At 40.6% G+C, this 27770-nt stretch overlaps 1 protein-coding gene across 1 annotated transcript in view; it reads right to left on the reverse strand.

Moving 5' to 3' along the window:
* The window catches only part of LOC123518028 (peroxidase-like), an 84065-nt gene extending 66520 nt beyond the window's left edge, over positions 1-17545 (reverse strand). The window contains exons 1-2 of the mRNA XM_045278530.1: positions 17463-17545; positions 16662-16780 (exon numbers count right to left, since the gene is read on the reverse strand). Of these exons, the coding sequence (XP_045134465.1) occupies positions 16662-16780; positions 17463-17545 (202 nt within the window). The remainder of the gene's footprint in view (positions 1-16661; positions 16781-17462) is intronic.
* Between the last annotated feature and the right edge of the window lie 10225 nt (positions 17546-27770).

Here is a 27770-nt window from a genome sequence, read left to right on the forward strand (position 1 = left end):
TCTCTCTCTCTCTCTCTCTCTCTCTCTCTCTCTCTCTCTCTCTCTCTCTCTCTCTCTCTCTCTCTCTCTCTCTCTCTCTCTCTCTCTCTCTGTTTGACCGGGCTGGAAACTAATTTTTGCGTCACGTTTACTGCGTTGCGTCACGCGGCGTCCATCGAGGCAACACCTCGCCTGCCACTGATAGAGCTGCTGTTGTAACGGGGATCCAATATGCAAAAGTGTTACACAGATGTTGACCCCTGCAACAAAAGTACTATTGGAAGAATATACCAGTTTCATTCACACACACATCAGACAGACAGAAAGAGAGAGAGAGAGAGAGAGAGAGAGAGAGAGAGAGAGAGAGAGAGAGAGACACCTTCACACCTATCAAGTGAGTGCCAGAATTCACTTTTCCAGAGGTATCAAGAGAAGCCATTGTGAACCTAGGCACTGCTGACACTGTGCACCTCACCCTCCTCCTCCCTCTCCTCCCCTTCCCACCTTTAACCCGAAAAGAACATGACGGAAGCAGAAACGCAAGAAAGAAAAAAACCGAAGAAAGGAATTTGAAGGCATTGAAGTGGCTTGGGTAAAATATTAGAAATCGATGAACGGTGACTAATCTAATATGTGCAGGTGACGCAGTGTTGTTATTCTCTTCATTTTTTGCTGGTGGCGATGACCCAGATTGGCGCGTGTGTGCGGCCTTTTGGTGAGAGTTTTATGAGGGTGAGTAAATACGTAGGGAAAAGTAAGGGTCATAAATGATGGAGCAAAAAAAAAAAAAAAGATGGAACAATTTGGAGAGAGAGAGAGATAAAAAAAAAGAGAAAGAAAGAAAATGAAAGTCTAGTAAAGATGCCAGCCCATTAAGACAGTGAGAAAAGCTAGTTCAGAATTACATTAAGTCGTGTACTGAAGTGTCTTGTAAGATGATAAGCCGCCGAGGAAACACCAAACTAGGTGACGTAATGGCAGTAAATAAACAGGCAGGTGGACAGGCAAAGGAAAAAACTGAATTAAAGTGAAAAAAGAAAGAAAAGAAAGATAAGAGCGCAGGTTGAGGAAAAGAGAGGGATTTACTGCATTATTTTTTCCATCATTATTGTTCTGACTGGACTGAAGAAATTATGAACTGGTCGTAAAGGAAAAAGTGAGAGTGAATGGTGTGTGTAATTCACCTCGGTCGCCTGCTGGTCACCCAGCCAGTCTTCCTCACTACGGAGCGAGCTCATAGCTCATAGACCGATCTTCGGGTAGGAATGAGACCACAACACACTCCACATACCGGGAAAGCGAGGCCACAACCCCTCGAGTTACATCCCGTACCTATTTACTGCTAGGTGAACAGGGGCCATACATTATGAGGCTTGCCCATTTGCCTCACCGCACAGGGACTCGAACCCGGGCCTCTCGATTGTGAGTCGAGCGTGCTAACCACTACACTACGCGGTGTGTGTGTGTGTGTGTGTGTGTGTGTGTGTGTGTGTGTGTGTGTGTGTGTGTACCTGAAAACTGGAACTGGTGGAGAGTTTACATTGCGGGAAAATTATATTACGAAAAACGTTGATTATGTAGAACAGGTGTCAGTCAGCTGTTGAATGTAGCAATAGTTGGAAGCTTACTCATTCAAACATTATAGCATCTCACTTAGCAATTAATATACTGTAATGGAAGTTTCTTAAATTTTCAATGACCTTTTCTTGACTCCAGGGATGGTGAAGAAAAAAGCATCTACATAGTCAAAAATGGAAACTAACCATTATTATTTGAACAATCAAAGCTGTAGCCTTCTAAGATGATAGTGATGAGAGCCTGAGAAGGTTTAACAATAGGAAGTCAGTCTTGATGATTTCTGATGCCTTTTTATGACTAAAGATAAAGTAACATAATTTTTACATCGTCAGTGGTGAAAATGGGTATTAACCTGGTCACTCATCTATGTAGTTTCTGAAAATAGTAGTAAAGAAACCGGTAACGTTTTAATAGATTACGTCATTGGTGTGTGCAAATTTCTAATATTTTCAAAGGCCTTTTATGACTCCAGGGATAATATATACTTTTGATTGCGATATTCAGTCAAACATTCGCACCACTAAAAAACAAAGTACGAAGTCTTTTATGACACTCAGAGGAAAGATAGGGATGGAAAACAATAGAGAGTGCAATTTGTAGCCAGTATGATGTTTGAAGTTCGTTGTACGTAGAACGAAAAGAAAATAATGCTCCAGATTAGTTGATGATTAGTGGCAAACGTACCAAGTAAGAGTGAATGAGCAACACAAATCTACATCATCAATAGCGAATATAACGATAAGAGTCAGACCAAACATCTCAGCAGCCTTTACATCACAGTAGCAGCAAGATCTTAAGACGTTTGAGAACAGGAGGTTAGGTCATGCACGTTCGGCGCGGCGGTACACTGCGCTAAGATCAAGGAAAGGCAAAACAAAGGCAGGCGATCACCGGGAAGATACAAAAGCGTGACTGGGTGATTTAGGTGAACGCCGAGGCGATGACTGGAGGAAGAGAAGGAGGAGGAGGAAGAGGAAGAGGAAGAGAAAGAGGAAGAGAAAGAGGAAGAGGAAGAGGAGGAGGAGGAGGAGGAGGACGACGAGAAGAAGAAGAAGAAGAAGAAGATGATGATGATGAGGATGATGATGATAGTGATGGAAGAAAAGAACAGCGACAACAAGAAAGCGAAAAAGAGGAGGTTGAGGATGTAAGATTGTTTCTGAAGTATACAGAGAGAGAGAGAGAGAGAGAGAGAGAGAGAGAGAGAGAGAGAGAGAGAGAGAATAACTATCGTACACAAAGTGATACAAACCAGACGCACAGCCACCTCACTCCCTGTAAGGCATTGCGTCCTAAACCTCAGAGTAACAGCCGCTCTTTTCTCCGCGGTCACTCAGTTCCCGCAGGTAAAGGTTCTGATCATGTTTAGGGTGACTTTTATTCTTACATGTTGCACGATCTCTAGTACATGGGAGCTTGTACTCGATGTTTCTATCAACCTCCTATTTTATTCCCCTTTCTTTCTTCTTTTTTGGGTGTCACTGTTGAACCGTAAGAGTGTGGGAATGAATTCTGTGCTGAGAGGCACCACTTGGTCAAAATGAGCAGTTGTCAATTGTTGTATGGTCAGTACTCGAGTTTCAAGCGTCACTTTCTATGTATCTTTGTTTCCCATCAATCTGGAGTCAAAACCTTCTCGTCTCATCGAATCTCTCTCTGCAGCAGACTGAGTGTGCGTGTTGTGGGGGAGGAGGGGGAGGCGCCACCCGACCACAGTATAGTTGTTGTCAATGCTCATACGGTGAATGCACTAACAGAAAGTATCTTTGTTTTCTTCCAGTCTAGAGTAAAGAACAAAGAACCTACTCACCGTATTTTTTTTCTTTACTCTCTCTCTCTCTCTCTCTCTCTCTCTCTCTCTCTCTCTCTCTCTCTCTCTCCCCTCTCTCTCTCTCTCTCTCTCTCTCTCTCTCTCTCTCTCTCTCTCTCTCTCTCTCTCTCTCTCTCTCTCTCTCTCTCTCTCTCTCTCTCTCTCTCTCTCTCTCTCTCTCTCTCTCTCTCTCTCTCTCTCTCTCTCTCTCTCTCTCTCTCTCTCTCTCTCTCTCTCTCTCTCTCTCTCTCTCTCTCTCTCTCTCTCTCTCTCTCTCTCTCTCTCTCTCTCTCTCTCTCTCTCTCTCTCTCTCTCTCTCTCTCTCTCTCTCTCTCTCTCTCTCTCTCTCTCTCTCTCTCTCTCTCTCTCTCTCTCTCTCTCTCTCTCTCTCTCTCTCTCTCTCTCTCTCTCTCTCTCTCTCTCTCTCTCTCTCTCTCTCTCTCTCTCTCTCTCTCTCTCTCTCTCTCTCTCTCTCTCTCTCTCTCTCTCTCTCTCTCTCTCTCTCTCTCTCTCTCTCTCTCTCTCTCTCTCTCTCTCTCTCTCTCTCTCTCTCTCTCTCTCTCTCTCTCTCTCTCTCTCTCTCTCTCTCTCTCTCTCTCTCTCTCTCTCTCTCTCTCTCTCTCTCTCTCTCTCTCTCTCTCTCTCTCTCTCTCTCTCTCTCTCTCTCTCTCTCTCTCTCTCTCTCTCTCTCTCTCTCTCTCTCTCTCTCTCTCTCTCTCTCTCTCTCTCTCTCTCTCTCTCTCTCTCTCTCTCTCTCTCTCTCTCTCTCTCTCTCTCTCTCTCTCTCTCTCTCTCTCTCTCTCTCTCTCTCTCTCTCTCTCTCTCTCTCTCTCTCTCTCTCTCTCTCTCTCTCTCTCTCTCTCTCTCTCTCTCTCTCTCTCTCTCTCTCTCTCTCTCTCTCTCTCTCTCTCTCTCTCTCTCTCTCTCTCTCTCTCTCTCTCTCTCTCTCTCTCTCTCTCTCTCTCTCTCTCTCTCTCTCTCTCTCTCTCTCTCTCTCTCTCTCTCTCTCTCTCTCTCTCTCTCTCTCTCTCTCTCTCTCTCTCTCTCTCTCTCTCTCTCTCTCTCTCTCTCTCTCTCTCTCTCTCTCTCTCTCTCTCTCTCTCTCTCTCTCTCTCTCTCTCTCTCTCTCTCTCTCTCTCTCTCTCTCTCTCTCTCTCTCTCTCTCTCTCTCTCTCTCTCTCTCTCTCTCTCTCTCTCTCTCTCTCTCTCTCTCTCTCTCTCTCTCTCTCTCTCTCTCTCTCTCTCTCTCTCTCTCTCTCTCTCTCTCTCTCTCTCTCTCTCTCTCTCTCTCTCTCTCTCTCTCTCTCTCTCTCTCTCTCTCTCTCTCTCTCTCTCTCTCTCTCTCTCTCTCTCTCTCTCTCTCTCTCTCTCTCTCTCTCTCTCTCTCTCTCTCTCTCTCTCTCTCTCTCTCTCTCTCTCTCTCTCTCTCTCTCTCTCTCTCTCTCTCTCTCTCTCTCTCTCTCTCTCTCTCTCTCTCTCTCTCTCTCTCTCTCTCTCTCTCTCTCTCTCTCTCTCTCTCTCTCTCTCTCTCTCTCTCTCTCTCTCTCTCTCTCTCTCTCTCTCTCTCTCTCTCTCTCTCTCTCTCTCTCTCTCTCTCTCTCTCTCTCTCTCTCTCTCTCTCTCTCTCTCTCTCTCTCTCTCTCTCTCTCTCTCTCTCTCTCTCTCTCTCTCTCATATAATCTTTTCTTGTATCAGTTCCTCCAATCTGGCTAGCTTTATGCAGGAAATAAAGGTGAAACAAAGACTCGGTCGAAGATACATTTTTTTTTTCAGTAAAGAGTAAAAAAGAAGAAAAGAAATTCTTCTCATTGATTTTTTTGTCCCTAAAAGACTGCATGGAAGAAAGGTACGTGGCGGAGCAGAGATGCCTTACCGTTGTACGAGTACGCGGGAGGCAGTGGTTGTAGAACATAAGAACACAAGAAAATATGGGAGGCAACAAGAAGCCATCAGATATATACACGTGGTAGTCCTTGCTTGAAACATTTGTCTATCATTGTGTCAGTCTCTCTAGAGAGGGGTATTACAATTGCTGGGAGGGAAGAGGTGTAATAGAAAGAATGCGGCGAGAAAAGTAGGATAAAAATGGTGAAAAACATAAGGATAGTAGGAGGATTAACATTTCCAGTCGCTATTTATTTTTATAATCTTCACTCATGAACTTATGTAATCTTCTTTTAAAGTTCCCTTATCATTCGGCATTAAAGATGTTTTTTTTCTAGTGTACACATATGACTTTAATAGTACTTTAGCAAATCACTTTATTCACTGTGTTCATGCGTGCCTCATGAATACAGGAAATATTACACAAGACCATTAGCTGTATAACCGTATCGAGCTTAGTTAACTTCTCACCAGTTGTTTACTACTTCATTAAGATGGGGATCGTCATCACAAGTAATTCTACTCATTTATAGAAAAAAAAACTGTAATATGTAAGACATTATTTTGCTTCTGATTAAATGAAGTAATTCCTCACTAGGAAGAATTACTGAATATCTGAGTAGAGTTTGGATCGTCATCACTGATAATTATCCTATTCATTTATCCAGACACAGTGTGCTTTGTGACCTTTCCGTCATGAAGTGAATAATTCCTTCACTGGGATAGATAGCTTTTTGAATATTTGATCAAAATCTGAATTGTCATCACAGCACTGTTCCCTCAGCGCCGGAGCAGCTCCACAATGCCAGGGGTTAGCGCAGCGTGTGGGAGGGAGGCGAGGCCGTGAAATTCATAAAACACCATTTTTTTAGGACCCAGTTTTTCCCGCTGACTCACTCCGTGTTTCCCCAGTTACATGCAGGCGCCTCAGGAAGTGTTGTCATCAGTTCCAGTAATTTCATGTCTGTAAGTGGAATGGAAATAAAAACATGAATAGCTGCAAGAAGCCATCTTAACCCCTTCAGTACAAGAAGGCGGTTTCATATTTATTATGCTTACTATTTGGCGATTTTATGCAGCTTCAGAAACTTATGTAAGGATTAGAATGGTGAAGACTGTGGCCATTAATCTTCTGACCTCCATAGACTCTTCTAATGTAAATGAAATTGTGTAACATACCCAAAACTCATGATAGAAATGCGTCCCAGTACTGAAGGAGTTAACTTACACGTGGCAGCCCTTTTATAAAACGTGGCTGCCTTTACCTGCCTGTCATCTATACCCATAAACTGATCTAGTCTCTTAAACCTCCTAAATGACTCTGCTCTAACAATTTGATAATTGAGTCCACTCCATCCATTCAGTCCATCTATTACTCTAGCTAAGAACCATTTTTTTTATCTCTCCTTCAAATCCATCTTTATCAAGCTTTAACTTGTTATCTCTTGTCCGTCTTGATAACTGACCCGGATGTTGATTTACCATGACAACACATTTTTTCTTAGGACGATAGTGCCTGCCTGTGACACTTCAGGTGTGACATGACACGGTTATCTGCAGTGAAAAGCTTAAAAAGTTCAAGGTCACGTTACAGTGTTTCCAAAAGGGTTGTTTCCCGGGGAGTGAATGTGACGTGTCTGTGGGTGAGGGGGCGTGTCTGGGCGTGACGTGATGAGGGAGGAGTAGGGGGAATTACCTGGGGTGAGACTATCTACGAGAATCGTCACCTTTAGTCCAAATGTGACAGTTCCTAAAACAGTGCAGTTAAAATTATAAATTTATTGTTTTTATTTCCTCCAGTGCATTTATTTCAGATTACAGTTTATTCAGCATCATGGTGAAATTTGATTGCTACTTTTAGTTTAGATGTTTTGTATTTCCTTTACACTACTTCATTCAGCACAGGTACGTACTAGTTTTCGTCTTCATTCTCTTAATGAATTCTCATTTCCTTTTCTTTCTTGTACATTATTTCATAACTTTTTTTCAGCATTCCAGTGAAATTCAATTGCTTATTCTTAATCCTGGTGTTATTTTATTTGTGATTTACTTAAAGGAATGCTAGTTTTCGTTTTTATTACCTGTCACGAATTCTCTCTCTCTCTCTCTCTCTCTCTCTCTCTCTCTCTCTCTCTCTCTCTCTCTCTCTCTCTCTCTCTTTTCTGTACATTATTTCACATCTTGTTTTATTTTTCATTCTAGTAACCTTTAACTGTTTCTTCTCTCAATTTTTGTCTTATCTCCTTTACAAGTATACGTCCATTGTGTGAACCTTCTATATTCCTTCCGTGTTTCCTCAGCAGCGAGGACTCAGCAGTTATGAAAACAAGGGTCGGTCTCCTTGCGTTGCGTGAGGGTAGACGAAAACTACATGCGGAGGAGCGTGAGCTTTCTTGAGTTCTCCTGTGTGCGAAGTGTAAAAGACGAATGTTGCTGTTAGTATTGGAGGAATTGTTATGTGTATTCTTGCATGAACGCTGTGTCTTTGTTTGCATACTGGGATTTCCTTGTCCTCTTTCCTCCTTCCTCTCCTAATTCTGCTTCTCCTCTTCTTCCTCGCCTTCTTCTTCCTTCTTATTCGTTATTAGAACTGTCGTCATTGTCCTGGTGTAATTGGTTGTGTTGAGGGGAGTGGGGAAGGTGATGATGCACTATGCACTGTCTTCCTCAGCAATTCTCTACAGGTTAAGTCAGTCGCCATGTTGTGTTTTAGTGTTTGTAACTAATGGGAGTGTTCTTAGCTTTCTTGATATTGACTCTATGCAATTTATAAGTTTTATTTTGACAAAATGTTTTAATTGTAATTCTGTTCTTATTTACGATTTTACTGTCAGGTGTTATGATTTTGCAAAAGAAAATAAAGAAAATGCTATATTCTTGTAACTACATTTTGTCAATAAATTACTACTACTATTACTACTACTACTACTACTACTACTACTACTACTACTACTACTGCTGCTGCTGCTGCTGCTGCGCAATATAGGTTAACCCTAGAGCACAAACCCCGGCTGAATTTCTCCCGGCTACTCGAGGTGATCACGTGATTCATATATTTGGCAACGTGGCAAAAATGTGAAGAAAAAAAAAATACAAACAGAAAAATACCCTTTTTATACGTGTATCCGATACAGCTGTCAGTGGAGGTAAATAGGTGGGATGCAGAGAGGTTAAACTCAGATGACCTCTACGCCTTCATACGAAAGGAAAAGTTCTTTGCGCCAACGACTTTTTTCATGGTTATTTAAGCTAACACCTGTAGCAAAATAATTTTTTTAGTAACTTTTCACCTTATAAGAACATCAATTTAAATTGCAAACAAGGTAGATTATGATCGAAATCGAAGAAGATAAGTTATATTTTCATTGCAAGTTTCGAAATGAAAAAAGGTTGAAGACAGTTATTCTATTTATATTTTTCAAAACCAAGAGAAAGTTTCTCGGGGGTTTGCATTTACGTGACAAAAATGTAGGGTTTGTGTTCTAGGTAAGGTTAATATATCTACGCTCTTTTATATTGAGTATGTCTATAGCCTTCCTGGTGGCGTGTGTCATATTTATAACTGACATTATTCTACACTTTTCTTCCTGGTGTTGTCATTGTTAGGAGAAAAAAATATATATCAAAGGTTTGGGCTTACAACTTTTCACCGCATTGCTTCCTATATGTTCTGACGTTTGCAGCGTAAGTTTTTTGTCTTATTTTATGTTCACACGTTTCTTCCCCATGTTTAGTTGTACTCTCTCTCTCTCTCTCTCTCTCTCTCTCTCTCTCTCTCTCTCTCTCTCTCTCTCTCTCTCTCTCTCTCTCTCTCTCTCTCTCTCTCTCTCTCTCTCTCTCAAATTCTTCTTCAGTGGTAAACAATATTGGAGTTAAGTCATACAATCCTTACTTCACGGCAGTTTATCAGAGGTAGAGACAACGATCCCTAGTAATATCCTACCTGGCATCACATGACCTCCGTATCGCGAGGCATGGCTCATTGTCCAAATTCGTGGAAGTAGAAAAGGTGAAGGGATCAGTGTTAATTAAGTGACACGTGAGGCCTGCAGGTACTGACAGACAATGCATAGCAGTGGAGGAAGTAGCTGAGAGAAAACTGATTGCATCGTCATTCTATCCTGGCATGGAATTTAAATTTTTTTTCTTTCCTTCTCATTTTCTTCTTTTTTTTCTGTCAATTTCCGTGGTTGATAAGCGAGTAGCGATGATGTTTGTTTAGTGATGAGCGCTGCGGCGGGCCAGTCAGTCAGTCAATTTCTCATCAATATTGCCAGTGAATGTGTAAGCTGTGAAATATTGTTCCTATGAGAGAGAGAGAGAGAGAGAGAGAGAGAGAGAGAGAGAGAGAGAGAGAGAGAGAGAGAGAGAAATTAAGGGTTTAGAAATAATACCGTTGAAGTAGGACTCGCATTCTTAGATATACTTGTTTCTCTTACCCGGAGTATGTGCAAAGGCTACAGAGATGACTAGGCATGATCCCATAGGTATTTTTATTCTCTATTTTACTATATCTCAGGAAGAATTTTGAAATATTAGACAAATCAATGGATGTGAATGATATATGGAAATAGGTAAGCATATTTGATTCATAGGTTGCCACGTGTAGGGATGACGGTTTTCAGCTGTTTCCCATATTTTCTTAATCTCTTATATCATGAAAAACTCAATAACACTAGAACCTGCTAAGCCTTTCACTTAGATATGCGACACTGCACGACACTAAGAACAAGAAATTAAATCCTTTGAAACACCAAGTAAAAAGAAAGTAATTAGAATGGATCATACGTATAGTTTCCCAGCCTGAATGATTATTGGACATGACTGTAGGACAAGAGAAAATTGTGCCAGAATAGTTAAGGATTGAGGATGGATGCGCCACACAGCAGTCAAAGAGTTAATAGCACAAACGAAAAGAGACGCTGGAACATTTAGAAACACAAACTCAACTCGAAGTGTTCAGTGATGTAATTTTCATCGCGGCTAATCAAGAACTGTCAGGAAATACCAAGTAGAGAAGGGAAAAATGGAGTACAGTAAGTTGATCAGAGTTATACCCAACTGTGTCAAGGTTCACTGTGAAGGGTCCCCTGATATTCGTCTCTTTTAGGAAGTCTTGAGATATTATGACGTGTGAAATTATAGAACTCATGGACTCTCTCTCTCTCTCTCTCTCTCTCTCTCTCTCTCTCTCTCTCTCTCTCTCTCTCTCTCTCTCTCTCTCTCTCTCTCTCTCTCTCTCTCTCTCTCTCTCTCTCTCTCTCTCTCTCTCTCTCTCTCTCTCTCTCTCTCTCTCTCTCTCTCTCTCTCTCTCTCTCTCTCTCTCTCTCTCTCTCTCTCTCTCTCTCTCTCTCTCTCTCTCTCTCTCTCTCTCTCTCTCTCTCTCTCTCTCTCTCTCTCTCTCTCTCTCTCTCTCTCTCTCTCTCTCACGCTCTCTCTCTGTCACGTCACAAAGAGTGTCAGAGGAGTTGGCAGTGTCTGTGTGTGTGTGTGTGTGTGTGTGTGTGTGTGTGTGTGTGTGTGTGTAGCCTTGATGTTCGTTTGTATTTTTTTTTCTTTTAATACAGGAGGGACAGCTGGCCAAGGGCAACAAAATATGGAAAAAAAGGCCCACTGTGTTGCCAGTTCACTAAAAGACATGAGAGTTAACCAAAATTCAGGGACAAATGTCTTGACACCTCTCTCTTAAAAGAAGTCAAGTCGTGGGAAGATGGAAATACAGAAGCAAGTAGGGAGTTCCAGAGTTTACCAGTGAAAGGTATGAATGACTGAGAGTATTGGTTAACTCTTGCATTAGAGAATTGGACAGAATAAGGGTGAGAGGAAGAAGAAAGCCTTGTACAGCGAGGCCGCATGAGGAGGGGAGGCATGCAGTTAGCAAGATCAGTAGAGCAGTTAACATGAAAACAGCGATGAAAGATAGAAAAAGATGCAACGTTTAGGCGGTGAGAAAGAGGCTGAAGACAGTCACTCAGAGGAGGCGAGCTGATGAGATGAAAAGCTTTTGATTCCACCTTATCTATATAAAACTGTGTGAGTGGAATCCCCAAACATGCGAAGAGTACTCCATACAAGGACGGATAAGGCCCTTGTACAGAGTTAGCAGTTGGAGGGAAGAGAAAACTGGCGGAGACGCCGCGGAACGCCCAAATTCATAGAAGCTGTTTTAGCGAGAGATGAGATATGAAGTTCCCAGTTAAGATTATGAGTAAAGGGCAGGTCGAGATATTCAGTGTGGAAGAGGGAGACAGTTGAGTGTCATTGAAGAAGAGGGATAGTTGTCTGGAAGGTTGTGTCGAGTTGATAGATGGAGGAATTGAGTTTTGAGGCATTGAACAACTAAGCTTTTCTCTGTTCCAATCAGAAATCTTAGAAAGATCAGAAGTCAGGCGTTCTGTGGCGTCCCTGCGTGATCTGTTGACTTCCTGAAGGCTTGGTCGTCTCTGAAAGGACGTGGAAAGATGTAGGGTGGTATCATCAGCGTAGGAGTGGATAGGGCAAGAAGTTTGGTTAAGAAGATCATTAATGAATAATAGAAAGAGAGTGGGTGACAGGACAGAACCCTGAGGAACTCCACTATTAATAGATTTAGGAAGAACAGTGGCTGTCTACCACAACTGCAATAGAACGGTTGGAAAGGAAACTTGAGATAAAGTTGCAGAGAGAAGGATAGAAACCGTAGGAGGCAGTTTGGAAATCAAAGCTTACATCTTCATTATGTTTTGTTGTTGCTGCTGCTGTTGTTATTATTGTTTTTGTTCTAGATCTTTTCTTCTTGTTTTTGTCATTGTTCTTGTTCTTATTCTTTATTATTTTCTTCTTCATCATCATTTTGTTGTTGTTGTTGTTGTTGTTGTTGTTGTTGTTGTTTTTCTTCTTCTTCCTCTTCTTCTTCTTCTTTTTTCTTCTTCTTCTTCTTCTTATTATTATTATTATTATTATTATTATTATTATTATTATTATTATTATTATTATTATTATTATTATTTCTTATTATTATTATTATTATTATTATTATTATTATTATTATTATTATTATTATTATTATTATTATTATTATTATTATTATTATTATTATTATTATTATTATTATTATTATTATTATTATTATTATTATTATTATTATTATTATATTATTATTATTATTATTATTATTATTATTATTATTATTATTATTATTATTATTATTATTATTATTATTATTATTATTATTATTATTATTATTATTATTATTATTATTATTATTATTATTATTATTATTATTATTATTATTATTATTATTATTATTATTATTATTATTATTATTATTATTATTATTATTATTATTATTATTATTATTATTATTATTATTATTATTATTATTATTATTATTATTATTATTATTATTATTATTATTATTATTATTATTATTATTTTTATTATTATTATTATTATTTTTATTATCATTATTATTATTGTTATTATTATTGCATATTATCATCATCATTATCATCATTTTACTCTTCCTCTTCATCCTATCGTTCTTCTTATCTCGCATCCGAATAGTTTTTTTTTTTTTTTTCACTTCGTTTCATCAGTAACTGAACCATCTATAAACAATACAATGCTGCTTGACTCATAGAGCCTGGAACTGTAAGCACTGAAGTAAACACTCATAAATATGTACATCACTATCACACCCTGGCCTGTCCACTTAGCTATACTGCCTTCTTTTGCATTCCCCCGAGGCTTGCACGTGCGCGACATTACCAGTGGATTATAACTTACTTTCCTCTAAGATCTCCCTCACTTTACTCCTCGCGGCACATCAAGCGCAACTCGTTATGACAAGAATCAAGTCAAGTCTTCTGTATACAAAAGTCACCGCTCCACTTTCTTTCCGTGTGCTGATTTACTTTACGTCTCCTTGTGTCTGCGTTGGAGGCGAGCTCATTGGGTAAGTTCGGTGGCCTCTACTGGATGAGTAACCAATCTCTTAGAGTCTCCAGTGGTCAAGTGTGTTGGGGAGTGTGACGGAGGCGTTGCTGTGTCAGGTGTTGCTTGCTATCTGTCTGTCTGTCTGTCTGTCTGTTACGGGGATAGTCTTTTTTTCTATTGTAGTGATAGTGGTGGTGGTGGTATTATGCCTATCTATTTATTTTTCTTTTGGTGGGGTGGTTAATTGATGTTGTTGCTGCTATCACTGATGTTACCGCTGCTGGTGCTGCTGTTGCTGCTGCTGTTGCTGCTGCTGCTATTAGTAACAATTATAATAATAATAGTTGCAGTAGTAGCAACAGCAACTAGTGACAAAAAAACAAGCAGGTGTATGAGACAGGCACAACCTTCATTACTCAGCTGCTCGTTACTGAACACTTTTACCAGATGTGACATAATGTTCCTTGATACTTATTATTATGTATTTACTTTTGTTCATGGATCGTACATCAGTATCAGCAGAACAATAATGATAATAATGATAATAATAATAATAATAATAATAATAATAATAATAATAATAATAATAACAGTAATGATAATGATGATAAGAAGTAGAGGAAGAAAAGGTAGTGGTGATTATAGCACCCTATACGTAATAATAATAATAATTGCAGTAGTTGGTAGTAACTGACCTCATCCCATTTTTTCTCCCCTCACCTTCCACTCTTTCCTCACACGAGGCAAAAACAGATAATCCAGTAACCTGAACAAAACTCGTAAAGTAATAGCCATATGAGATTGCAAACCAAGACACTTTAGCATTAAGAGAACGAGAGCCGCCAGCGTCATGGGTAGCGTTGCCCGCCCTTTGTGTCCAATGTGCAGCCCTTGTGCGACGCTTGGGTTTTATGGTTTGCTCTCAGTGCGAACGTTACTAGTGGGTGTGATCGATGATTTCTTGTTAATGTTTTGCTGATTTTTTTTTTTCATTTAGATGTTTATTTATTTAGATTTTATTTAGACCACTGATGATATGATATGGCGTGGAAACGTTTGCCGTGAGTATACATGTTATAATTTAATCAAAGAAAAGAATTTTAAGTGTATTGTTTATAAAGTTAAGTTTATTTTACACCAAAAATTTCCACGTCATATCACATCAGGAGTGGTCTGAATAAAGAAAAAAAAAATAGATAAATAAAATAAACAAATGAATAGAAAAGCACAGTCGCAAATCAAAACATATCAATAAAAAGTAACACAACGATACGAAAGCTCATAGTGTTAAGTGGGATGGCTGACTGCATATTGTTAAGTCTAGGTCGACTGGAAACCAAATATCATACTACTATTATGACCACAACAGAAACCACAGATAAGTGATCACGTGACGATGCAGAGAGAGAGAGAGAGAGAGAGAGAGAGAGAGAGAGAGAGAGAGAGAGATGATAATAAAGGGATAGCTAATGGAAATAATGACACCCGATATTTCTTCCGGGTAAAGTTTCAATGCTAGACATTTCAAACTCATTCCTACCTAATCAGGCTTGACATTATTATTTTTTTTTTTCTTCATTCTTCATTGTATATTACGTGTCTTTGTTCCTCGTTCTTTATCATTGTTATTATTCTGTTCGTCCTTTTTGTCTAATTACTTCTTAGTCTATTTTTTTTTTCTTTCTTTAAGTAGAAGCTTCACTCTTTCACCTTTTTCACCGGTAAAATCTGGAGCTTACTGCTTGATGTTGTGCTCTCTGTGTATGTCTCTCTCTCTCTCTCTCTCTCTCTCTCTCTCTCTCTCTCTCTCTCTCTCTCTCTCTCTCTCTCTCTCTCTCTTTATTTCTACCTTTATTTATTTTATTTATTTATCTATCTATCTATCTATCTATCTATCTATCTACCTATCTATCTATCTATCTATCTATCTATCTATATGTCTGTCTGTCTGTCTGTCTGTCTGTCTGTCTGTTCATCACCATCTCACTTCCTGTTACAACATTTTCCCCGTTACTTTCTTTTCTACCTCCTCAACCAAAGCCTTCTTCAATGCAACAAACATCTTAACAATATTGAGACATTTCCTTGAACTAGTTGGTTTTTTTTTTTACTTCTGGGGTTTTCCTTTTTCCGCCTCTCTCTCTCTCTCTCTCTCTCTCTCTCTCTCTCTCTCTCTCTCTCTCTCTCTCTCTCTCTCTCTCTCTCTCTCTCTCTCTCTCTCTCTCTCTCTCTCTCTCTCTCTCTCTCTCTCTTTTTCATACATATAAATTATATATAATTATCAATTTTTACTGCTCTACTTCCTCCCTCCGGAAATTGATTTTTTTGCAATGTTCACCTTCATGTTTCACTATTGCTTCCTCCTCCTCCTCTTCCTCCTCCTCTTCCTCCTCCTCTTCCTACTCCTCCTCCTCTTCCTCCTCCTCTTCCTAGTCCTCCTCCTCCTCCTCCTCCTCCTCCTTCTTTTCTTCCTTGTTTCCATTTCCTATTTTATTTGACTTGAGTTTTCTTTTCCCGCCTGGACTTGAAATTTAATGATGTTTTTATACTTAACATCAAGTTGTATTCCTTTTATTTTATCTTTCCGTATTTTGTTTCGTCTTTCATATTTCTATTTCTCGTTTCATGTTGTTACTGCTGTTATTGTTTTTACATCAGTCGATTTTTTTTTTTATTTTTTATCTGAATTGTTTGTTATATTTCTTCTTGAGCTCTTCTCATTTGTGTGATATGATGTTGATGTATTTAGTGTATTCAATCAATCCCATTATTCTGCTTTTAATGAGTGGTGATTTGGTGCATCTCTCACCTGGGCTATCTGCAGTTCTGTTTGTCATCGTGCTGTTGATTCCGTGTATTAAATCAATGTATCCTGTTTGTTATGTGAGTAAGCTGTTGTATTTCTCCTTCACGTTTTAATTTCTTTATTATTAAGTCAATATTTTATGTTTCCTGTCTGAGTGAGTAGCAGTATTTCTCCTTCAGCTATGACCTCAACTATTCTATTTCTGTTCATTAAATCAGTCAATATTTCACGTTTCTGTCTGTGTAAGCTGCAATATGTTTCTCCTTCACCTATCTGTATGACCTCACCTTGTTATTTCTGTGCATTAAATCATGTTATTCATTTTCTATCTGGGTAACCTGCAGTATTTCTCCTCCAGCTCAGACAAGTGTGAAGATTGAGAAGAGAGTTGACCTTGGCTTGATTACGAGCTGTTAGTTACCTGGGTGATTGATGCCTCCAGCCACTCTTGATAGACTGGTCTCCTTCATCTTCGGGTTCTTTGTTGTTGCTGCTAGTGGAATAGGTAATGGTGGTGGTGGTGGTGATGGTAGTGGTGAAGGCTCTGTGTTGCTTATTGAAGTGTTTTGTTCTTTTATTTGGGCGCTAGATATGCGTGTTTGGGGTCATGTATTGCTTCTTTTTTTTTATCAATGTGCTAAATGGGGAATGGTGAAAAGACTCCATATTACTGAATGTGTGTCATACTTGTGTTTTGGTGGGCGTGATGAAGGTTACGTTCCTTGGACTGACGTGTTGTGTTTGTATGGAGCTTTAGATGAGTGTGGTGAAGGCTGTGTTGCTTAGTGTGGTGTGGCGGGCTTGTACTAGTGTGTTAAGTGGTGTGAGTGGTCTGTGTGGTGCTTGGTGTGGTGTGTTATGCTTTTGTTAGTATCGGATGGGGTGATGGTGTAGGTTGTGCTGCTTGGCGTGTCATGGTGTGCTTGTGTGAGTGTCAGAAGGGTGTGGCGAGGCTTTTATAGCTCAAGGATGTGGATTTATACTTGGTTAGATTAAGAAGCCACGATTTCGTGTTTTGTGAGCAATTACTGGCTTTCTGTGTTGTTTTGTTGTAAGCGACTATTTATATTCTTTGTATTTTGTATTTTATTTGTTTGCTTCTATATTTCTGGGTTGTAGTACGGTATGGTCAATGGGGCTAAGAGTGTGAATGATGTGAGTGTGTTGTGCCTTGTCTCAGCTAAACAGTATGTGATTGCTGGGTTGATATATATGTAGATAGGTTGGCAGATACTCGTGCTAAAGGAAGAGACACCAAGAAAAAAATAAAAACGATTCGGAGAAGGCCCGATGATTGTCTTACCCTGAAAATTGATCAAGAAAAAAATGTATATATTTATCTATTTACTTATCCGTAATGAATCTATCTTGCACACTAATTGATATTTCATCATAGCTCGAATTTTACGCTTTGCATTAACTCTACGTGGCCACATGCATTCCTAATCTCATGACCTCATCCTTCTCCGCCTCTTCCTCCTGCCCCACCAACGGGTAATCTGACTCGCCGTGACCAGCAGGCGGGCCACACACGTCTCCCTCAGCACGCCCAGGCTGGCAGGCACACCCATGTACTCCTCATCTGCGTGTGGCTCTCACCTGACGTGTGACCATGAAATCAGCACCAGTGTATTTGTTTGAACTATTTGTACTTGTATTTTAGGACTGTGTGTAATAATAATAATAATATATGGTTTATTAATTTGGAAATGTAAAAAAAAATTACACTGAAAATGTACAGGGGGACATTAAAACAATGAAATTAAATGCTTAACCTAACTATGGATCTAACTTAACCATGAATACACTAATTAATCTACTTATTTAAGGCTCGCACAATAGTGGGCACCGGTCTAAGTCGGTACTGATCAGTGCGCGGTGCTCTTAAGGGCGCCACGCGATTCTGGTGTCGGGTGGCGCGAGCAGGTGGCGGAGACGTGGATGACGCAGCAGTCCTTCCCCAAATTTTTCCAAGGCTTCCTGGTGTCTTGTGGCCAGCCTCGGCAGACTCAGGCAGGTCAGGGCGTCCTCGTACGACCTCTAGGCAGCCCAAGGATGACCCTGAACGCCCGCCTCTGAACCCTCTGCAGCTGTTGTCGTTGTGTGAGGTTCAGGGAGGAGGACCACGCTGGGGCGGCGTACATGAGCTTAGGGAGTATAAAGGTGAGGTACACTCCCCTTACCTCATCTGCCAGTTCTCCCAGGGATTTAAGTCGGCGCAGTAAATAGATTTTGTATGAGGCTGACCTGATGATGTTGGAAACATGCTGCTTCCATGATAATTGATCATCCACCAAGACACCTAGAAGCTTGGTGCTGCGAACCACCTGGAGGAGTGAGGGCCCTCAGATAGCTGGGGAGGGGGGACTTCTCTTGTGGAGGTACAAATGTGCATCACCACGGTTTTGGTGTGGTTGATGGTCATTTTGTTGTCCTCCGTCCACGTCTGTAGTTGGCTAAGAGTGGACTGAAGTGCTGAGAAGTCTGGGTTGGTGTTGTTGACGGGTACGCCCACGGTGCAGTCGTCCACATACTTCCAGCGGTGGGGGGTGTGGACGAGAGCATCGTTGATGAGGATGAGGAAGCACAGAGGACCTATCTTGGTCCCCTGAGGGACCCCGCATGTGAGCTGTTGGAAAGAGGAGACAGAGCCCTGATAACGAACAGCCTGACGTCTTCCCGTGAGGAAGTCTGACAGCCACGCTATCAGGTAGGGAGAGAGACCCAGAGTGATGGCTTTATTTATCACAACAGTGTGATCAACAAGATCAAAGGCCTTTCTGAAGTCCACAAAAGCAATAGCTAGAGAAGTGTTGCGTTTGTCCAGGTGGCTGTGGACGAATTCCAGGAAGCTGACAAGGTAGTGAGATGTGGAGGTGGATTTAATATTGCCAAATTGTTGTGTGTCAATAGAGTTACAAATTTTGTTATAGGCCCAGTCGAACACAAAATCTTCACAGATAAGGCTGGGTATAGGGGTGATGGCGACTGGTCTTAGATCATTCAGTGACTGTGGATTGGAAATTTTGGGAAGGGGGGTGACGTAAGATGTCTTCCAGTCATCAGGGCAGGAATATTGAGAAAGGGAGGCGTTGATGATAGAGCAAAGGTGTGTGGCAAGTTCTGGGGCAAATTCTCTGTAAATTTTGATGGGGAGATCAGTGGGAGTGGTGGATCTGTTTAGTTTAAATTTAAGAAGCTTCCTGTAAACATCAACCTCCGGGACAGGGGTGGAGGGGGAGAGGGCAGGAGGTAGGCTGGGAGAGTAGTAGAGAGAGTAGTAGAGTGAAGGGAGGAGTTTTGACAGATCGCAGCGAAGTGACCGTTAATCTCTTCGGCCGCGTTGTCAGGTGCAATCATACACACCTCAGGAGTTATCTGCCACGCCTCCGTGATCGCCACAATGTCTGCACAGTTAGATCTCACTGACACTATCAACTCGTCCATCTTGTTCGCCAGTGATGTCACGTTGGAAAGGAGGAGAGAGGGAAGACTATACCACACGCGCGGAACTTCGAAGTGTTTGTATTCCTTCTCCTCAACCTTCCGCCCCTTCCTCACGGTAGATGTGATCACTTTAATGGGACGCACCACACTCCTTCCTCCCTTCGATCCACGATTCCGAAATAACTGTAAGTTTTTGAGGCGTTGAATGACCTCTGATGGAGGGTACCCAGCCTCACGTCTACGGCGCATAAGGGCATCGCGTCCGTAGCTTAGCACTGCAGCACTCATTTCACTGTTTGTCCAGACGTGCACGCACTTGTAATATCCAAAATAGTTTGTATTATAACAGTGTGTGTGTGTGTGTGTGTGTGTGTGTGTGTGTGATTCACTGTTTGATCTGCTGCAGTCTCTGACGAGACAGCCAGACGTTACCCTACGGAACGAGCTCAGAGCTCATTATTTCCGATCTTGGGATAGGCCTGAGACCAGGCACACACCACACACCGGGACAACAAGGTCACAATTTCTCGATTTACATCCCGTACCTACTCACTGCTAGGTGAACAGGGGCTACACATGAAAGGAGACACACCCAAATATCTCCACCCGGCCGGGGAATCGAACCCCGGTCCTCTGGCTTGTGAAGCCAGTGTGTGTGTGTGTGTGTGTGTGTGTGTGTGTGTGTGTGTGTGTGTGTGTGTGTGTGTGTTTCACTGTTTGATCTGCTGCAGTCTCTGACTAGACAGCCAGACGTTACCCTACGGAACGAACTCAGAGCTCATTATTTCCGATCTTCGGATAGGCCTGAGAACAGGCACACACCACACACCGGGACAACAAGGTCACAACTCTTCGATTTACATCCCGTACCTACTCACTGCTAGGTGAACAGGGGCTACACGTGAAAGGAGACAGCCATATATCTCCACCCGGCCGGGGAATCGAACCCCGGTCCTCTGGCTTGTGAAGCCAGCGCTCTAACCACTGAACTACCTGTGTGTGTGTGTGTGTGTGTGTGTGTGTGTGTGTGTGTGTGTATGTCTTTGTGTATACAGTGAACCCTCGATAAATAAGAGATGGGGGATGCATGAGGCCAGTGAGCGCCACGCCTCAGACCGCGCCCCGAATGCTGTATCAGTAAGCATCTCTCAGGTTCTCCATAGATTTATTATTTTTCAGTCATGCACACGATGAAGACGCCACAGTGTCCCTTCAGGGAAAGAAGGCGGTCTTCCTGTGGTCCAGAATGGCAGGCAACACACATGTATGGGGCAAGGAGTAAAAGACACGCCCCACGCTCTTTGCCCCAGGCTCTCCGTGTGGTGGACGCCACTGGTGGGCTTGGCGGCAGCAGTACAGTGAAGGACGTGGTGGATGCCGCAGTAGGGGTTGCTGGTCCCCATTCGCTGAAGACAGGCAGTGAAGGCCGCTGATGGAAATGGTGGGCCCCATTATGCGGAGAGGGTGGTAGCGGGTGCTAGCAATAGGCCGGTGACGCATTCAGTGGGGAAGGCACAATAAATGCTCCTGATGCGGGGATGGGACCCATTGAGTGGAAAGACTAACCGCAGCCCATTCAGTGGGGAGAGACAGTGAATTTCATTGACGGGGTTGTTGAACCCCATTCTGTGAGATGAGATTCAATTTAATTGACCCCCGTCAGTGACTGGGGTGTGATTGAGCCCTTGTCAATGACCGTCAGCCCTCCCCCCGATCACTGACCCCGTTAGTAACATCGACCCCCTATCAAGAGTCACTGCCCAACCCCCGTCAGTGACCATCACCGCCCTCCTTGCCAAACCTAGTTGCCTGATGGGAGATGAAGCGTTCTCCTGTTAACCCAAGTGGTGCCATATGACCTAAGCTGTTGCGGCGCCCAAAGGAATAATTTCTATTTTTCCTCCTCCCCCCTACCCTTTCCCCCGCGCGACTCGAAATTGATGGCAGAGTAAATTTAACATTATTATTTCTGGTCTTATGATTGCTCTTAACAAATCTGATCGTGAATTTTTACGTATTTTTAGGGCATTTTAAAAATGAACGCTTGTAAAGAATGTTTATGAATAGGGTGTAATATTACAATGTTTATGAATAGAGTGGAATTTTACAATATTTGTGAATACAGCGGAATTTTACAAGCATATAATTTACGAATAAGGGATTCAATTGACTCTACACTTTCCCGTGTGTGTGTGTGTGTGTGTGTGATGTTATTTTTCTTTATTCTTTTATTCTTTGTTATTACATTCAGACCCTGCTCCACCAACTAGTGGCGCTCTGCAGAGCCTCTATTCTATAGTAATTAAATATAAAATACAAATATGAACAATACCTAGCAGAGTACTATATAAAATATTGTAAAAACTGATCACACACACACACACACACACACACACACACACACACACACACACACACACACACACGCGCGCGCGATAAAACATAGCTATACATGTAATGTAGTTTAAGTAATCAAGACATAAAAATTGCACATTAAAATCTTACACAGTATAATGTTGAGTGACAGTCATATCTGATATATGATAGGCATTCCTGAATAAATGTCTTTAGTCTTTTCTTAAAAAGTTCAATGCTACTGCTTGCCTTGACCTGCACTGGAAGCCTATTGTACAGTCTTGGAGCACACACTTGAAAGGCTCTGAAACCCGTATCTGAGTTACATCTTGGCTCATTTAGCCTGTACTCATCTGCTGCATGCCTCACTACAACACTTGTCCTAACCTCAAATGGATGCAATAACTTTCTTAAATAAACAGGTTTTCCAGTAGTCATGACTTGATAAGTTAACACACAAATTTTATAAGCAATACGAGCCTTTATCGGTAACCAATGCAACTCAATGAGTACAGGCGTTATTCTGTCGCGAGGTGAAACATATTTTATCATTCTGGCAGCCCTATTCATTGTCAGTTGTAATTTCCTTAATTGATAATTTGGCAGGTTATAATACAAGGAGTTGCAGTAGTCCAGCTTGGCTATTACATGATTTTGAATCAGAGACTTGATAGAATATTCATCCAAATATCTCCTTATGAAAGCAATGTTCCTCAGATTATACCTTGCCACTCTCACAGCCTCATTTATTTGATCATTTAAGCTTAAATACTTATCAACTATGACTCCCAAATCCTTAACCCTCTCAGATAAATAAATATTTGTACCATTTACATGTAAACTTTGCACTTCGTTAAACCTCCTAAGGCCACTCTTTTTTCCAATAAACAAACATTCAGTTTTCTCTACATTTAATTTCAACTTTTTTATTCATCCATCCCTTAATAAGAGCCATAACTCTTGTCAATGTATTTTCTGTATCTAAAATATTGTTAACTGTTAAGTAAAACTGAGTATCATCAGCATAGAGAGCGAAGGTTACATCAAATTCCTCCAAAATGAAAGACAATTCTATAGTATAAACACTAAATAATACCGGTCCCAGCACACTGCCTTGGGAACACCTCTGTTGAGCTGACAGTGCTCAGAAAAGGAGCTCCCCACTTGGACACAATAACTCCTATTTACAAGGTAGCTCCTTAGGTACTGCAGTGCACGTTCTCTAACACCTATGATCTGCAGATCTTCTAACAGTACATCATGCACTACAGTATCAAAGGCAGCACTCATATCTAACAATATTAAAACACCACACTTTCCCTCATCCATCATACACAAAAGATCATTAGTGACACTACACAATGCTGTTTCAGTTGAGTGTAACTTCCTATACGCAGACTGATTGTCAGGCAATACATGAATATTAGATAAATAATCCATTAGCTGAACATGAATCACACTTTCATTAATCTTTGATAGGAATGATAGGTTTGAAACTGGTCGGTATGAAGAAAGGCACTGCCGGTCAAGTTTACTCTTTAAAGTAGGTTTAACAATAGCAAGTTTCTCACTTTCTGGAAAAACACACTCGCGTATGTGAGCTGTAAAAAGTCTTCCCCATTGGCTACATCTGACATAGGAAATGGATCTCGAACACAATAAGTCTTTTTAACATTTTTTAACAATGTTTGTAGAGTATCTATACTGACCTCACTGAAAGAGGCCAGACCAACATAGAGTATGTTGGGCATACATGTGACATGGTGAGCCAGTTCCTCCTCTTCCAGGCTACTAACAATATTTCCAATTTTTCTATCAAAATGCCTCATGAAATTGTTTCCCAGGTCTATATCTGAGAGCCCATCAGGAAGCTTCTTGACATTACTCTTACCAGTTAGGGTGTTAAGAACAGAGTACAGTCTCCTAGCATCAGTTCCTGCCTCAGTAATCTTTCGCTTGTAATATATACATTTACGTTTTCTTATTAGTTTATTTACAATATTCTTAGCACAAACATACTCTCTGCGGGATTGTTCTGTGCGAACACGACGCCAAGTTTTCTCCTTATGTTGTCTGACTTTAATGGCGTTCGAAATCTCGGTATTAAACCACGGAGCATTATCTTTCTCAACAATGACTTTTTGAACAACTGGACACATATTTTCATACTCACTTCTAAGGGTGTTGGTATATAAAGGAACAAGACAACTCAGGCAGTCGTCAATTTTCCGCACAGTGTCAGGTGCATGAAAGCAATTATCATTAATTTCACTAGAAATCTTAGCCATTACGGTGTCAATCAAAATTGAAGAGTCAAGATTAGTTTTATTTCTGTAAGTAATAGTTTTCCTGGTCTTCCTGTTTCTCTGCACCTCAATCATGAATGTAATAAGTTTATGACAAGGAGAAGTGGCAAAGTCTGGCTCAACCACAAGGTGATGAATTCTTGCCAACACACTGTCACAAAATACTAAGTCCAGTATATGTCCTGAAAGAGAGGTGGGTTCATCAACTTTATTTAAGAATTGCTGAGCCGACATCATGTCCATGAAATTTTTAGAGTGTTGATCATGTACGTCATCAATTCTAAGATTGAAATCTCCACAAATATAGATATTATCATTTGTATCATGAAAATGTTCGAGGTAGGTAGTGAATTCCTCAATAAAAGCAACACTACTTGTCTGTGGAGGTCTGTATACAACAACAAAAATATGTTTATGGTTGCCGTTAACCAGAAAACTAGCTGTCAATGATTCAAACGTATTAAATGTGTGAGAAGCATGTAATTTTATCTGTGGAAATTCATTACTTATAAATATACCAACCCCTCCACCTCTCCTGTTTGCTCTGGGAACATGTAGAAAGGTGTGAGTGCTTGGTGTCATTTCATGTATTTTGGCCTCGTCGTTAACATTCAACCATGTTTCAGCAATAGCAAGAACGTCAAAAGATTTCTCCACAATTAATTCTCTCAACTCAATAGTCTTATTACCAACAGATTGAATATTTACAAAACCACATTTAAGAATGTCTTGTCTCCTAGTATCCATGATCAGTTATGTTTCTTACTCTCACCATTTCTGCATCAAGTGATTTACACTGCCTACTGTTTACTACATGGTTCACATCATCCCTGGAGTGTCTCATACAATTAATACACTTAGCACTCTCACTAGTATTTACTGTACAATCTTTGGTAAGGTGATTATCAGAACATTTAGCACAACTGGCAACATCTCCATTACTCTTAAATTTGCAGTTGCTCTCTGAGTGTCCATATCTTTGACAGTAGTAGCAGTTAAATACGTGATACCTGTCACGCACAGTATATCTAGCCCACTTTAGACACACAACATCACCGTGTTTATATATCAGCCCTCTAACATCAGGTGTACATCTCAATATGTAATGTACAGTGTTACCATTGGCAGGCTTATCAAATACAAGCTTAATTTTATCATGCACATTGTCTACACTTTGAAGATAAACATTTTTAGCAACCAAAATTCAACAATATCTTCCTTACTCTCCTCTTTAGAAACATTACAGATCATTATCTTAGGATGAAGCTTCTTAGTGAAATTCATTTCCAAATTCTTTAATCCATTGCTGATCTTGTTCGCCGCCGTCTGGCGCTCAGACTCACTAGCAAAATTCATGACAGCATTACCACCACTTGTAAACTTGGTATCCACTACTGGCACATCCTTCAGAACCTTAGCAAGTTCAGCTTTCCTGCTAGCTACATTATTATCCTTATCAGTAGACTTTACAACCAACAGATTTTTCTCCTTTGTGACAGTAGCATAGGACCTAGCATCACTTACATTCTCCTTAACAATGTGATTAGCATGTAGGTTAACCATGGTACTTATTATCTCATCTTTCATATCAAGTAGCACATTTCTCTTAGTTCCAGCCACTGGTGCAGGAGTAGCACCAATATCATTTTCTCTTGAGTCCTCTCCCCACACACTAGCATGCATGTTAACAACAGTGTTGATGATCTCATCTTTCACTTCAGACAGCTTCTGGTTCAGATTTTCTGTACTAGCAACAATTTTGGTTATGCAGTCATCAAGATCAGTGTTATGACAACCCTGTTCTAGTTTACTTTCCAAGTCTCGATTCCTTTGTTTTAGCATTTCATTCTCTCTGTTTAGCCTTTCTGCCTGTTTACCTAACTCATCAACTAGCTTATCATGCTCCTGGTAGACACGTAACACTTTTTTCCTACATGGACGACACATCCAATCCACCTTGTCCAGATCCTTATCTCGCACATCTTGTAAGTATACACACACCTTGTGATACCAACTGGGACACAGATCACACCCGACCCACTCTGGGGAAAATTCCTTCCCCTTTCCACAGTGTTCACAGATGGTAGGACCAGCCATCACCTACACTAATCTGTGTTCTTGATAGTTACCCGAGTGTGTTCTGCTTCTCACGTTTACTTTGAATATTTTAAATCATATTCGTTGATTTCTTCTTACTTTCCACATTGTGCGTGATGTTAATTCATGTTTTTCTACTCTATTCATATGGCGCAACAACATCACTCAGTATCCTTCAGTGTTTTGCTCTTTCTTCAGTACTACTTCTAAGCCACAGAGATGACTAATCGAATTCTCACGGGTATTTTCCAATTGGCTATGTAGGTATAATCCTTATCATACTCTCTCTAGAAACACTGAATTAAAATATCTTTTGAAAAACCCAGAAACCTCAGCTACAAGAGATGAACATTTAAAAGTACGCGAGAAGTGAAGAGAAGATATGAAAGGAAAAGAGGAGAAAGGACAGGAAAAGAAGGAAAGGAAAAGGAAAAAAATAAAAAAGAAAGTAATGAAACGGAAAAGAGAAAATATAAGATGAATCAATAAAAAATTAAAAAACTACACAGCAGAAAAGCGAAAAAGGTTTACATTCTCCTCACAAGTTCATGAGACTGACAAAACCAACCCCGTCCTTATATGGTGCATAGAGGTAGGAAAGCGTCATCTTATCAAACACACTTCACCTCGACTCTGGAAACTGTATATGAACGCCTTCATTGTCCTTGTTTTATACCTCAGGGTGGCGAAACACATCCACACTTCCTGCAACAGAGACAAGTATGTATGAGTCTGCATTGACACGTGAACAGAAACTAAACACTCCCTAGTCCGTCAGTCAGTGTCGCCTGTTGAATACACAACGAAGCAATTTTCAGTCACAAGCAAAGTTCAGTATGGAGAGGAAAGTGCGCTTGTCATACAGCTAAGGTCATATCCTTGTTGTTTCCCATTAGTATTGTGACTCCCAGAATGTAGTACGTGATTCAGAGGCCGTGTGAGGAGTGGGAAGTATCATAGGTGATTAAATTCATTGGTATTCACGGATGCACTGACTAGATTATAGCCAGGAAGAGAGGACGAATAGGTGAATATTAGTGGAGTGGAATGAGGGTAACAGGATATAGATACAAAGATAATCATTGAAAGAGGAAATTAAAGAATGGATAGTGACTTGAATAAAGGGGAGGAGGATATACGTAGTTGTAAAGATAGTTGTGGAGTTAAATAGGGAACGAAAAAGTGGATGTTAGTTAGATAGAATAGGGTACGTAGAGTAGAGATACAAAGATAATCGTGGTGTTAGAGAAAACGGATGGATTTTTAGTGGGTTGTAATAATGGAATAAGGACAAATATAAAAGTATTCATGGAGTTTATCTATTACTGCTACATTTAGTAAGAAAACATCAGTCTGACCTTATTGTGAATATATTTTAATGATTTATATGTGTAGTAATGAAGGTGTTAGAAATTATCTCCAGTCACTCATGCACTTCAAATCCCATCCATTCTGACTGAAGATCAACGATATGTCACCACTGTATTACGTTTTAAGATAAGTTTTATAAAACGTGTTAAAAAATAATCTTAAAATAGTCATGTTGGATCCGAGCTGTTTCATAATATCTGTCTACAATTTATGGATACTC

Source organism: Portunus trituberculatus, chromosome 43, assembly GCF_017591435.1.
Source record: "Portunus trituberculatus isolate SZX2019 chromosome 43, ASM1759143v1, whole genome shotgun sequence".
Lineage (NCBI taxonomy): Eukaryota > Metazoa > Arthropoda > Malacostraca > Decapoda > Portunidae > Portunus > Portunus trituberculatus.